The sequence below is a fragment of the Scomber scombrus genome, chromosome 19, assembly GCF_963691925.1.
Source record: "Scomber scombrus chromosome 19, fScoSco1.1, whole genome shotgun sequence".
Classification (NCBI taxonomy): domain Eukaryota; kingdom Metazoa; phylum Chordata; class Actinopteri; order Scombriformes; family Scombridae; genus Scomber; species Scomber scombrus.
In genome coordinates, this window is record NC_084988.1 from 602,402 (window position 1) to 617,997 (window position 15,596).

Sequence of the window (15,596 nt, forward strand, 5' to 3'; positions counted from 1 at the left end):
TTGAAATCACCCGCAAAAAATGTGCAGCTGATCTACTAACGCAGCGCACTGAGGTTTGCATCTTTCAACTGTGCAAAATAATACGCGCTGTCCATTTAGTACGTTTACCGTAATGAATGTAATATTAGTAGTTTGAAGTAGTTAAGTTTGAAGGACAGGTTTTAACCGGCTGTTACTATGGAGACGAGGAGACGGAGACACAATGACAGAATACACACAGGATGGAGTTCTTCCACCCGTGTTAATATTTGTAGTTTTACTAACAGCATTGACTTTATCACTAATACTCTCCATATGTGGGTTTTTCTGGTAATATTAGTTGTTGTTATAACTCAATATATTAGTTAACCTCTTCCACTAGAACCTGATCACATTTCATTTTGTTCTTGCAGCTTTCTGCTCGTCCAAACTCTCCATTAAGACCCAAAACCCTCATTTAAATACTGCTGTCTGCAGCTGTGTTTCATATGAATCACTTCTGTTGAACAATGCTCAGACTCAGCTGGAACTGAGACCACAGTCATAATCTGAGCAGCAGGAACATCTGCAGCACGTTTCATGGAAAACTGAAGAGCAGATGTTGATATGTTGCTCTGAACCAACAAGCTGGTTGTTACTGAGCTGAAAACAGGAAGTGAATCCAGCCAGCAGCTGTCAGAGGAGCTCCAGCCGAGCCGGGAAACAGGAGGTTAAATGAAGAGCAGAAGAAGAAAAGCAGCAGCAGCAGCAGCAGGAAGTCGCTGTGGACAGTCGCTGGATTAAACCCAACAAATGGCTTCAGTAGTAATTAAGCCCCATTTGGACGGATTAGTTTCTCCACAGCAGGAAGAATAATAATAATCATTTAAAATACAAGCAGAGAAAAACTGCTGTTAGTGTCAGAGTCCTGCTGCGGACAGAAGAAGAAACAGACTGCCTGACCTTTGACCCCCCAGCAGCTGATCATGTTCAAACTGTCCTCACACATGCTGCTTGTTCAGGCTTTATGCTGCAGACTGACCTTTCTGAATTATTACACTTCTCTGGAATAATTTAAGAAGCTGAGTCGCACAAAGCCGCTGTTGTTTCTGTTAAATGTCAAACGTGTAGAAAAGCAGATTTTTTACTGCTGTGGTCATTACATTTATTCCCTGACTCAGAATATATAAACAGGCCTGACACTTCTTCAGAGGTTTCAATTGTTCACTAAACTTGTCGTAGCTCCAGTTAAAAGTTTCACATAAAGAAGAAGAAGATTTAGATTATAAATGTCACAAAGTCGGTCAGTTCTTTACAGGAAAACTCAACAAAACCCCTCTTACATATTTATACGGCCTATGAGTCAATAATAATAATAATAATAATAATAATAATAATAGCTCAATCAATGCTAACTTAATTTAGTGTGTTATTCGCTCCACTACAGGCTCCTGTCGGAGGCTGGTGAAAGGTATTATGGGTAACTGTAGGCTGCAGAGGAGCTGATGTGAAATGAAATGAAATCTGTATGGACTCGCTCACAGCCAATCAACACAAGTGTTCTTGGATTTAATGCGCCATGTGATTGGCCGACTGCCACAGCAGCTACAACCCGTCTGTGGTGGTGAATAATGTTTAACAATTACATTATAAAAGTAAGGTTACATTTAAATTAGTTCATTTGGCAGTTGCCCCAAAGTGAAATGAAATGAGGCCCAATCCAAACTACAGTAGATCAAGAAGAAGTTCCATCTGATATAAATACCACAATGTTTTTAAGTGGAAGGATCAATAGAAAGATATATTAGGTGAGTAAACACTCTCAGAAGAAGAAGGTATTAAAGCGATCATTCAAGACAAGAAGAGATTCTTCTGAGCGAATCAAGTTCAGGAGAAGAGTTTGGACAATCACCTTTTACCTTCCTAACCGACCAGGAACACCATAGCAACCACTTACTAACCCCCCGGCAACCAAACTAAACAACCGCCCAGCAACCGCTAGGAAACACCATAGCAACCACTTACTAACCCCCCAGCAACCAAACTAAAGCAAGCAACCCGCAACCGCTTGGAAACGCCATAGCAACCACTTACTAACCCCCCGGCAACCAAACTAAAGCAAGCAACCCGCAACCGCTTGGAAACGCCATAGCAACCACTTACTACCCCCCCAGCAACCAAACTAAAGCAACCGCCCAGCAACCGCTAGGAAACGCCATAGCAACCACTTACTAACCCCCTAGCAACCAAACTAAAGCAACCGCCCAGCAACCGCTAGGAAACACCATAGCAACCACTTACCAACCCCCCGGCAACCAAACCAAAGCAACCGCCCAGCAACCGCTACGAAACACCACAGCAACCAACTGGGATTCCTTATAAACCACCTAGATACAAACAGCATGAAACACAATAGAAACCACTCAATAATACCATAATAACCAAGTTAAAAGCCCTAGCAGGCACCTAGCAACCACTTAGCAACCACCATGAACACCTAAACCTTTGCGACCGTAGCAACAACCTGGCAACCAGGTAGCCGCATCTTGCTTACACCTTGGAAACTACGATTTCTAGTCGAGTCATTTTATTTCTTTATTCGTATATTTTTTAACTCGAAATGTTGACTAAAGTGCTTTAATGAAACTAAGAATCACAATCAAATAAAAAGACAGGAACCAAAGAAAAGTATTAAAAATGTGGAATAAACTGCAGTGAATTTGTCCCTAACATTAAGGTTTTCCTTCCTTTATCTGTCTCTCCGTCAGGTCTTCGTAAAGGTCGGTTCTGGATCACTCCTGACCCGTACCACAACGACGACAACATCCAGATCGGCCGCGAGGTGAAGATCAGCTGCCAGGTGGAGGCGACGCCGCCCGAGGAGCTGCAGTTCAGCTGGCTGAAGAACGGCCGGCCGCTGAAGAGCTCCGAGCGGATGGTCATCACCCACACGGACACCGACATCTCGCCGGGAACCACAAACCTCGACATCATCGACCTCAAGTTCACCGACTTTGGAACCTACACCTGCGTAGCGTCACTGAGGAACGGAGGAACACCTGAGATCAGCATCGACGTCAACATCTCATCCACCACAGGTGAGTCACGCTGTGGGAGGAGCTTTTACTCACCACCATGTTTGTTTTGAGATCAGGGGTCAGTTTGTTGGTTCAACCCAGGCGGGGAGTTCCGGTCCTCTGAAATGAAGCCAACCAGGAAGTAAATTAAAACTGTATTCTATCAAAAGGCCACCAGGGGGCGACCGTTTTGGTGTCAAAAGGACTTCCGTCTCTATACAAGCCAATGGAGAATTCACCAACTTCTCACTTGATTTCTAACCTCAGTAAACGTTTTCAAAATGTGTTTATGGTCTCAATCGCTAGTTTAAAGCCTTCTTCAATGCAGTATGATGTTCATTTGGGACATTTTGGCCTCCCTGATTTTATATGTGACGATAAAGCAGGGTATGCATTAGGGCGTGGCTACGTGGTGATTGACAGGTTGATTGGTTCACAGGTTCAGGAGGGCGCCTCATGCTCCTCCTGATGCCCATATAAGTAGAATCCATGTTTTTATTTTTCCCAGCATGCAATGGGTGACGTCACGGCTGTTACGTCCATTATATATACATGGCTATATACAGTCTATGGTTCAACCTTATAACAGGTTTTTAGTATTGTAAACAACTGTTTACGATAGTCTGGCTAATTTTCAACTTCTCTCCTTCAGATGATGTCTTTATTTTTCAAACATGCAGTTATTCCAAGCATGAGGCGTTGGCAATATTAGCTGATACAACGGTATGGTAGATATTGAATGTGTGGTTTGTGATATATTGTCACTGACACACGCTGTTGCAACAAAGGACGTAAATAATAATAACGCTGGGAGAACAGACCAGCGGAGTGAAGTGAATTAACTATCCACACTGTAAAGTCTGTCTCACACACAGTGGGAGGGGCGTGATGCCGATGATACTCCAGCAGTATTGTTCATTAGGGACAAGAGCAGATTTACAGGTAACATTTTAACTGGAAAACTAATCATCAGATTAATCAACAATGGGAATTTTTGTTAGTTGCAGCTCCACTGGTACACTAAAGGACTTTTACTACGAGTTTTAGTCCCAGATGAAACTCAGACTATTTTTCAAGTCGTTTTATAATCTTGATAAAATCCTGAGTCAGTCATTGGGTTAGGTCTATGTTGTGTCCCGGTCCAGTCTGGAAGTCGTGTTTGACCACAGGTAGAGCGGGTCGTCCACTGATCGGAAGACTGGCGGTTCGATTCCCGGCTCCTCCAGTCCACATGTAGACGTGTAAAATACTTAACTCCAAATTGCTCCTGTTGGCTTTGTGAATGGATGGCTTGTAGTGTAAAATGATATATAAGTTCATGTTGTCTGAGTCTGTGGGGACGAGCAGCGATTAATGAGTTTATAACAATAAACATGGCTGGTTGGATGCTGGTGGAGCCTTTTTAACGTGAATCATGACAGAAAGAGAAGGGACAAGATGCTGCGTTCCTTCAACCTCAGAGGTTAGAAGTCAGAGCTGGAATGATGTCACACCTGAGTTTAAAGCACAAATAAGACAGAAGTGTGAATAAACAGGATGTTACTACAACTTTCACTCTGTTGATGAGCGTGGAAACCTTCTCGATACTGAGGTTGGGGTCAGATATCCGACTGCAGGCGCCAAGACTGCCGATGCCCTTCAGCTACCTGGTGAGCTCGCTGCTAGCTATCCTCCAAACTATTTTACCTCAAACTTCATGCTCGAGTGATTCTGTGGCAGTGGCGCTCTGCGTCGCCATGGCAACGACATGGTGACAGCTCGAGGACGTGAACAAGTCCTGTAAAAATCCTGTTATGTGCGACCTCACTGTGATTATCTGTCTGTCAGAACGGGACTCAGAGTGTGCTTCCTGTCAGCCGGAGGTTTAATAGACAGAGGTGAGATGTGAGCTGCAGGATTTTAAGTCCTGTGGTGAACTCTTGGTTTTAAGCATCATCAGCTTTTCCACAGACGTCAGTGGAGGAAAAAAGACATGATAAGTTTCTTCTCTTCAGCTGCAGTTTCTTCTTCTTCTTCTTCTTGTATTTTCATTCGTCTCTTGAAGAACCTGCAGCCGTTAAACTCTGAGTTGAGAGAAAACAAAACTTCTCCTTCAGACAGTCGTGATGAAGATGAATAATGTCTGCTGGCGGCTGGTGGCCTGTTTGTTTGGTGTCCTTGGCAGACGGGAGGAAACATTCAGAGCCTGAGAGGAGGAGGAGGAGAGAGAGGAGAGAAAGGAGGAGAGAGAGGAGACGGACTCTTTAAACGAAGCCGCCGTCGCAGCCCTGAACTCTGCAGCGTGACGCTCGCTGACGGATTGTCCTCTTGGCTGCATCGCCAAGAGGACAATAAATGCTAAAACAGTCCGGTAGTGTTCCTCCTCCTCTTCCTCCTCCTCCTCATCCTCCTCCTCTTTCTCCTCCTCCTCCTCCTTCTCCTCCTCCTCCCTCCACTCTCAGTGTTTTTAAATGAAGGACAAACTCACATCAAACACAAAAGAAAAGCTGTTTACTGTTTCTACTTTACAAAGCTCGGCCCGACTCTGCCTTCCATGTTTTTACAGAGTATTTATCGACGTCTATCAACTATTTAATCATCAAAAATTAGTTTTAGTCATTTTTAAGCAAAGACACCAAACTGTAGCTTCTTAAATGTGAGGATTTATTTTTTTCTTCGTCCTCTTATGGCAGTAAACTGATATGCTTTTAGTTGAGTGGTCGATCAAAATTATATAATACGTATTTTTCTTTGTTGTCTGATTTTTTTTTTTTTAAACAAAATCAAAATAATCAAGAAAACAATCAGCATCTGTATGGAAGCCCATTTCTGCCAGTAAAGGAAATAATATCAGAATATATTCCTTATATTATTCAATAAATCATAATAAATAAAATTAATGAATACATTATGAAATTAAAAAGGAATTACTGAGTAGTATTTTAAAATGTTTTAATCATGACTGATGTTTTTTTCTTTCCTTTACTGGCAGAATTGGGCTTCCATACCTCTGACCTCCTTATTAAATTAAGCCTTTAGAGTCTGTTTAAACCACAGGAGGATGTATGGGAGCCAGGAGAGGTCAAAAATAGAGAATGAACTTCCTGTCTGTGTCTGCAGTTCCTCCGGAGCTGAAGGTCCCTAGGGGGCGCTCTCACCTCATCGCTCAGGAGGGCGACACCGTGGACCTGCAGTGTCTGGTGTCGGGGAAACCCAAACCCATCATCCTGTGGTCGCGGGTGGAGGAGAGCGCGGCGGCAGCGGCAGCGCAGGCTCTGATGCCGGACGGCTCGATGCAGACGGAAAGTTACGACGGTGTTCTGAGAATCACCAACGTTACGAGAGAGATGAGCGGATCGTATCGCTGCCAGACGAGCCAGTACAACGGATTCAATGTGAAGCCCAGAGAGGCTCTGATCCAGCTGGTGGTGCAGTGTGAGTAACACACACGCACACACACACACACACACGCGCACACACAGAGACACACACACACACGCACACACACACACACACACACACACACACACCTGCACAGAGACACACACACACACACCTGCACAGAGACACACACACATACACACACACAGACACACACACACGCACAGAGACACACACACACACACACGCACACACATACACACACACACAAACAAACACACATGCACAGAGACACACACACACACGCACACACATACACACACACACACACACACACATACACACACAGTAACACACACACACACATACACACGCAGTAACACACACACACACACACACACACAGACACTCAGAGATAGCTCTGCTACAGCTGACTGCTCAAACCACGCACACAAAGTCCAATCCTGATTATTTTATTGTTATTATAAAAAGTTGCTGATTAATTTTCTGTTGATCAACCAATGCAGAAAATGCAGTGAGCCGCCAGTCTGAGCTGTAGAGGTGTGTTTACCCTCCACTACAGCTCTGCTCGTTACTATGACAACGAGGACGTCGGATAAAACAACCGAGAAAATAGTAAAGTTTTCATTTCCTGCAGTCTGAAGATGTTTTGTACAACCTTCATCAGTTCCTCTCTTCATCTTCCATCGAGTATTTCTCTGTCTCTACCAGGCGGGGAGTTCCGGTCCTCTGAAATGAGGCCAACGCGGAAGTAACTTAAAACTGCATTCTATCAAAAGGCCACCAGGGGGCGACCGTTTTGGTGTCAAAAGGACTTCCGTCTCTATACAAGTCAATGGAGAATTCACCAACTTCTCACTTGATTTCTAACCTCAGTAAACGTTTTCAAAATGTGTTTATGGTCTCAATCGCTAGTTTAAAGCCTTCTTCAATGCAGTATGATGTTCATTTGGGACATTTTGGCCTCCCTGATTTTATATGTGACGATAAAGCAGGGTATGCATTAGGGCGTGGCTACGTCGTGATTGGTTCACAGGTTCAGGAGCGCGGACAGATAGACTGCAGGAAATAACCGTGAACTTGTTTCACACCGACAGTTTTCTCCGGAGTTTTGTGGTTATAGTCGTAACAGCTAACTTGGTTAGCATCACCAGGTTGCCGGTGTAGACTGTGGTAGATCCAGCCCTCGCAACTTCCCCCGCTCCGTCCTCTCGCTCCTCCTGATGCCCATATAAGTAGAATCCGTGTTTTTATTTTTCCCAGCATGCACCTGAAATTTTCAAGATCACGCTGCTCAGATCCGATACTATTGGCCTCCGAGCAGCAGTCCACAAACCAATGGGTGACGTCATGGATGTTACGTCCATTTCTTATATACAGTCTATGGTCTAAAGTCTGTTTTGGAGACTAAACCAAACATAGATACCAACACATATGCTGCACATGAACAGAGCAGCAGGAACGACGCTGCAGCTTTAGCACTAAAAACACCCAGAATGCACTGTGACTCCTGAGCCCTGCGGAGGAGATGCCACATCATCCAATCAACCCGCATCGCATCCATCACAGCCGCTCTGATAAAAAAAAAAAAACACCATTTCAGTGGAAACAGACACCATGCAGCAGGTAGAGGGTTCAATGCCTCTGCTCGAGGGCACGAAGGCAGCCGCTGCTCGTCTGTCCATGAGACGGGGATCCGATCCACCACCTTCCAGTTACGCTCCATGTAACCTGCAGGGTGCTGTGTCGCACAAAATACCATCAGAGGATGTGACAGGAGGCTACACACACACACACACACACACACACACACACACACACACACACACACACACACACACACACACACACACACACACACACACAGCTCCTGGCTTCCTGCTGCACTAAAAGGCTGTCAGACTGAATCTCCTCGGCAGCTCAACTCGTTCTGATTCTCCAGAGAATCAACGCAGAAACTCAGTCGAGCAGTTTCAGGACTCAGAGTGATGAGAGGGAAACACACCTGAACACAACTCACACACACACACACACACACACACACACACACACACACACACACACACACACACACACACACACACACACACACTGATGTAAAAAGTAATAAATAATATCTCTATTGGCAGTGTAGGAGAATAAGAACATTAACTCACATAAAGCAGTGTGTAGTCGGCTCACATTTCAGATGTCTATGAGTTGTTAACAGCTCCACCAAATACTGATGTTTCCCTCTAAACTTCTCACATGCTTTCATTTCAATAAATGTTCAAATGATCCAATATTTCAGCAAAAATCAAAGATTAGAGAAAAAGTCCGAAAACTGAAGAAACTCACCACCCCTCACATTTACCTGCTGACCCTTTGGAGGGGCCCCACCCCTAGGTTGGGAACCACTGGACTAAACTAGCTAACTGTATATAAAGTAGTGTAAACTAGCTCCACCTCCAGCAGCTACAACAGTAACATGCTGCTCTAACACTGATGCTTCACTATTAATAATCTAATGATGTCATAATAATAATATATCAGTCAGAGGACCAAACCACTACTTTACTGTAATACTGCATACTACATCACTATAATACTGCAGTACTTTACTGTAATACTGCATACTACATCACTATAATACTGCAGTACTTTACTGTAATACTGCATACTACATCACTCATAATACTGCAGTACTTTACTGTAATACTGCATACTACATCACTATAATACTGCAGTACTTTTACTGTAATACTGCATACTACATCACTCATAATACTGCAGTACTTTTACTGTAATACTGCATACTACATCACTATAATACTGCAGTACTTTTACTGTAATACTGCATACTACATCACTCATAATACTGCAGTACTTTTACTGTAATACTGCATACTACATCACTATAATACTGCAGTACTTTTACTGTAATACTGCATACTACATCACTATAATACTGCAGTACTTTTACTGTAATACTGCATACTACATCACTCATAATACTGCAGTACTTTTACTGTAATACTGCATACTACATCACTATAATACTGCAGTACTTTTACTGTAATACTGCATACTACATCACTATAATACTGCAGTACTTTTACTGTAATACTGCATACTACATCACTCATAATACTGCAGTACTTTTACTGTAATACTGCATACTACATCACTCATAATACTGCAGTACTTTTACTGTAATACTGCATACTACATCACTCATAATACTGCAGTACTTTACTGTAATACTGCATACTACATCACTCATAATACTGCAGTACTTTACTGTAATACTGCATACTACATCACTCATAATACTGCAGTACTTTACTGTAATACTGCATACTACATCACTCATAATACTGCAGTACTTTACTGTAATACTGCATACTACATCACTATAATACTGCAGTACTTTACTGTAATACTGCATACTACATCAGTCATAATACTGCAGTACTTTTACTGTAATACTGCATACTACATCATCATAATACTGCAGTACTTTTACTGTAATACTGAATACTACATCATCATAATACTGCAGTACTTTTACTGCAGCAGGATTTTTCATGATGTACTTTAACTTGTAATAGAGTATTTGTACATTGCAGTATTAGTACTTTTACTACAGTAAAGTATCTGAGTACTTCTTCCAGTACTGCTGCTGACAGTTTCTACAGAGGATCATGTGACTGTCAAAGTCGACATTTATCAGCAGAGTTTCTGGATAAGATGAACTTTTATTTGCTTGTATTTCAAACACAAACAACATGATTAAAATATAAATGTGTTGCAGTAAAATTAAATGTTGAGCAGCTTTTAACTGAGACTTTACTGTAAATGAGGAAACACAGTTTGAATCCACAGTGCGGCTCCTCGTCCTGATAACCGTCCCTGTTCTTTACACACAACAAGCTCCACTCTGGGATCAGAGTTCATTGTTTCCTCCCCTCAGAGCTACAGTTTGTAGATGGGTGTAACCAACATGTGACGCAGCTCAGAGCTGTCAGGCTGCATTCAGCAGAATCACGTGTTCAGATCTGTTCAAACCTGTTTCACCTGTCAGATCAGAACTCAGACTGATTAAACTTATCAGGAAGTGAAGCTCAGACAGTCGTTGCCTCTGAGAGCTGAAATGGCGCAGAAAGATCAGCTGGACCGAGAAACCTTCTCTTGTTCAATATGTCTGGATCTACTGAAGGATCCGGTGACTACTACCTGTGGACACAGCTACTGTATGAGCTGTATTAAGTCACACTGGGATGGAGAGGATCAGAGAAGGATCTACAGCTGCCCTCAGTGCAGACAGACCTTCACACCGAGGCCTGTCCTGAAGAAAAACACCATGTTAGCAGCTTTAGTGGAGCAGCTGAAGAAGACTGGACTCCAAGCAGCTCCTGCTGATCACTGCTATGCTGGACCTGAAGATGTGGCCTGTGATGTCTGCACTGGGAGGAAGAGGAAAGCCTTCAAGTCCTGTCTGACGTGTTCAGCCTCTTACTGTGAGAATCACCTCCAGTCTCACTTTGAATCAACCAAGTTAAAGAAACACAAGCTGGTGGAGCCCTCGGAGAAGCTCCAGGAGAACATCTGCTCTCGTCATGATGAGGTGATGAAGATATTCTGCCGTACAGATAAGAAGTATATCTGTTATCTGTGCACTATGGAGGATCATAAAGGCCACGACACAGTCCCAGCTGCAGCAGAAAGGACTGAGAGGCAGAGAGAGCTCGAGGTGAGTCGACTAAACATCCAGCAGAGAATCCAGCACAGAGAGAAAGATGTGAAGCTGCTTCAACAGGAGGTGGAGGCCGTCAGTCTCTCTGCTGATAAAGCAGTGGAGGACAGTGAGAAGATCTTCACTCAGCTGATCCGTCTCCTCCAGAAAAGAAGCTCTGATGTGAAGCAGCAGATCAGATCCCAGCAGGAAACTGAAGTGAGTCGAGTCAAAGAGCTTCAGGAGAAGCTGCAGCAGGAGATCACTGAGCTGAAGAGGAAAGACGCTGAACTGAAGCAGCTCTCACACACAGAGGATCACAACCAGTTTCTACACAACTACCCCTCAGTGTCACAACTCAGTGAACCTACAGATTCATCCAGCATCAATATCCGTCCTCTGAGATACTTTGAGGATGTGACAGCAGCTGTGTCAGAGCTCAGAGATAAACTACAGGACATCCTGAGGGACACATGGACAAACATCTCACTGACAGTGACTGAAGTGAAGGTTTTACTATCAGAACCAGAACCCAAGACCAGAGCTGAGTTCTTAAAATATTCACGTGAAATCACTCTGGATCCAAACACAGCAAACACAGATCTGTTATTATCTGAAGGGAACAGAAAAGTAGAATGTACGAATCAACCACAGTCTTATTCTAGACACACAGACAGATTCACTGATGATACTCAGGTCCTGAGTAGAGAGAGTCTGACTGGACGTTGTTACTGGGAGGTGGAGAGGAGAAGAGGAGGATTGTTCACAGGAGTTTATGTAGCAGTCGCATACAAGAATATCAGCAGAGCAGGACGTGAATCTATATTTGGACGTAATGACAAATCTTGGTCTCTACGTTGTTTCTTTAGCAGGTATGAATTTTGGTTCAACAACATTCAAACTCTCGTCTCAGGTCCTGATTCCTCCAGAGTCGGAGTGTACCTGGATCACAGAGCAGGTATTCTGTCTTTCTACAGCGTCTCTAAAACCATGACTCTCCTCCACAGAGTCCAGACCACATTCACTCAGCCTCTCTATGCTGGAGTTTGTGTTTATGGTTTTGGAGCCACAGCTGAGTTGTGTCAAGTGAAATAAACAGAAGTCATTTCAGACTTCATGTGTCAGATGTTGTAATTCTTCATGTTTTTGTCTCCATGTTTCTGAGCTGCTCAGAGATCAGCTGTCAATCAAACTTTTTTTTTAACATTTTATTTGTTTCATTGATAATATCAGTTTCTTTAAATGTGACTTTTTCCTGTGTGTTTTTATCCATGGAGGCTCTCACTGCTCATCACCATGTTTTTAACTTCTCTTTGTTCTAAATGTTAGTTTCATGTTTGTATTGATGTATTTGTGTCTGTTGTTTCATCACAGATATTTTGTTCTCATCACTTTGTAAATAAAGAAATGTTCAATCAAACTGTAATGATCATGCTAATAATCATTAATGATGTTCTTGTACATAGCTGACATTCTGGGTTAAACTAACTGACTGTGTGGATGAAGTCAATCTGAACATGAAATCATTGATCACACTTTACTGATTGGATGTGTGAACAATCTGAAGCTTCAATAATCAATAAAGATGATTTTTATCAACAGTGATCAAAGTGTTTTCTTCTCATTCAAAGCTTGTGAAGAAAATGTGAAAATACAATGAGAATTTATTAGAGACAGTTTTCCTCCTGAAACACCACAAAGTTCACATAATAATACTGCAGTACTTTTACTGTAATACTGCATACTACATCACTCATAATACTGCAGTACTTTAACTGTAATACTGCATACTACATCACTATAATACTGCAGTACTTTTACTGTAATACTGCATACTACATCACTATAATACTGCAGTACTTTTACTGTAATACTGCATACTACATCGCTCATAATACTGCAGTACTTTTACTGTAATACTGCATACTACATCACTCATAATACTGCAGTACTTTACTGTAATACTGCATACTACATCACTATAATACTGCAGTACTTTTACTTGTAATAGAGTATTAGTACTTTGTAGTATTAGTACTTTTACTGCAGTGAAGTATCAGAGTACTTCTTCCAGTACTGCTGCTGACAGTTTCTACAGAGGATCATGTGACTGTCAAAGGTCGACATTTATCAGCAGAGTTTCTGGATAAGATGAACTTTGGTTTTATTTGCTTGTTTTTCAAACACAAACAACATGATTAAAATATGAAATGTGTTGCAGTGAAGTTAAATGTTGAGCAGCTTTTAACTGAGACTTCACTGTAAATGAGGAAACACAGTTTGAATCCACAGTGCGGCTCCTCGTCCTGATAACCGTCCCTGTTCTTTAAACACAACAAGCTCCACTCTGGATCAGAGTTCATTGTTTCCTCCCCTCAGAGCTACAGTTTGTAGATGGGTGTAACCAACATGTGACGCAGCTCAGAGCTGTCAGGCTGCATTTATGACTGAATCACATGTTCAGATCTGTTCAAACCTGTTTCACTTATCAGGAAGTGAAGCTTAGACAGTCGTTAAATGTAAAGTTATAAAAATTTGACTAATTTTAGGAACAACCGCAACAAGCTACGACACCGCTAAAAACAGGAAGTACTCTTTTAAGCACATTGGGACTTTATTATAGTTTGTGTAAATGTGAGGACATTTTTTATACACTGGTGAATTAATTGGTAAATACAATAAAATAACCCATCGTCCCCATTAATAAACTACTTCCTGTTTAAAGACGACGCTTCTACTCATCCCAATTATATAGGAGAAATTAAAAATGCATACCAAACAAAAGCTGGAGGTAAAACACTGTGTTGAAATATTTAAACAAGAGCTTCTGTTTCTTTAATACTTTTGGTAGTTGGGTACATTTCACTCCTCGTGTTCCTCAGTAGAAAGAACCTTTTTAAATATTTAACTTTTTAGGCTTTTTCACTTCTGTAAAAACATCTCTGTACATTTTTTCCTACTTCCTTCAATGTGTTTGCTGTTTTCACTGTTGTGAGCAACACTAAGAAGATTATACTGAAGACAGATTACAGGTGGATTACTCTGAAATAAGTGAAACAACATTCAAGTCACATAAAACCCAGATTGAACCTCTAACTGTGAGCAAAGAGGAAACTTCTCTGATCCTCAAGAAAAGCTGCTGACTGAGAAGCTCAACTGCAGAAATAATTAATTAATTAAAAGTTAAAAGTGTCTAAGTGAGTAGAAACAAGAAGAAAACTGGTTTTACATTTAAACTAAAAATGACACAAGAGCATGTTCGGACTATATTTTTATTTATCTTATAATTATGTGAATCACGTCCATGTGAAGTGCAAATATAAAAGCTTATGAGCAACAGTTCAGATGAAACATAGGTTGGGTTTTCTTTTTTGGGGGGTTTAGTTTGACAATAATCCCTTTACAGTGCGTTAGTTTCCTCACTGGATTACAGGGACGATAGTGACGTTCAGTCCTCACAATCCCTGATACAAACTCATCTTCCTCCTCTGGGATTTTAAACAAGTTACCAGCTGAAAAAAGAGATTTTCAAAGAAGTGAACAAAAGAAACGAAAGAAATGATGGTAGCTATTATGCAGAATTGAATAAAACAGTGGGGGTTTTTAAAAATCTGGATTATGGGGACGTCAGTAATTTATCGAGGTGCATTATAGTTCCTACAAAACACAATCAGATTTTATGAAGTGTTGAACAGAAACTGATAATGACAGCTGTTTTTAATTCTTTGATCATTTGGATGTTGGTGCGAGTTACAATCCCAGTTATACCAGAAACATTTTAATATGTTATAACATTCAAAGAGAAGCTTCTGGACTGTTTACTGACTGAAAATGCTTCTTAGAACTAGAGAACAGACGTTAGAATAAAATGAAAACTTAAGACTGTTTAGTAGCTGTTGTATAAATGTCCTTAAACTTGTATTTCTACATTAGAGGGACTCCAGCGGTCCTCATAATCCTAGAAAAACGGTTTCAGTTTTGTTAAAGCATTCATACAAGAGTTAGAGATTTCCTAAAAGTAGTGGAGAGACAGAAGATGAAGAAACTAAATGAGTGCTGTATAATTTCCGGTCCTCTGAAATGAGGCCAACATGGAAGTAACTTAAAGCTGCATTCTATCAAAAGGCCACCAGGGGGCGACCGTTTTGGTGTCAAAAGGACTTCCGTCTCTATACAAGTCAATGGAGAATTCACCAACTTCTCACTTGATTTCTAACCTCAGTAAACGTTGTCAAAATGTGTTTATGGTCTCAATCGCTAGTTTAAAGCCTTCTTCAATGCAGTATGATGTTCATTTGGGACATTTTGGCCTCCCTGATTTTATATGTGACGATAAAGCAGGGTATGCATTAGGGCGTGGCTACGTGGTGATTGACAGGTTGATTGGTTCACAGGTTCAGGAGGGCGCCTCATGCTCCTCCTGATGCCCATATAAGTAGAATCCCTGTTTTTATTTTTCCCAGCAT

At 41.7% G+C, this 15,596-nt stretch overlaps 2 protein-coding genes across 2 annotated transcripts in view; both read left to right on the forward strand.

Annotated features, from left to right (window-relative positions):
• Positions 1 to 15,596, forward strand: part of mdga2a (MAM domain containing glycosylphosphatidylinositol anchor 2a) — a 61,456-nt gene that overhangs the window by 12,971 nt on the left and 32,889 nt on the right. The window contains exons 2-3 of the mRNA XM_062440552.1: positions 2,727 to 3,056; positions 6,135 to 6,449. Coding sequence (XP_062296536.1) covers positions 2,727 to 3,056; positions 6,135 to 6,449 — 645 coding nt within the window. The remainder of the gene's footprint in view (positions 1 to 2,726; positions 3,057 to 6,134; positions 6,450 to 15,596) is intronic.
• LOC134001010 (E3 ubiquitin/ISG15 ligase TRIM25-like) lies at positions 10,549 to 12,225 on the forward strand. Its single transcript, XM_062440545.1, has one exon. The coding sequence runs from the start codon at positions 10,549 to 10,551 to the stop codon at positions 12,223 to 12,225; it is 1,677 nt and encodes a 558-aa protein (XP_062296529.1).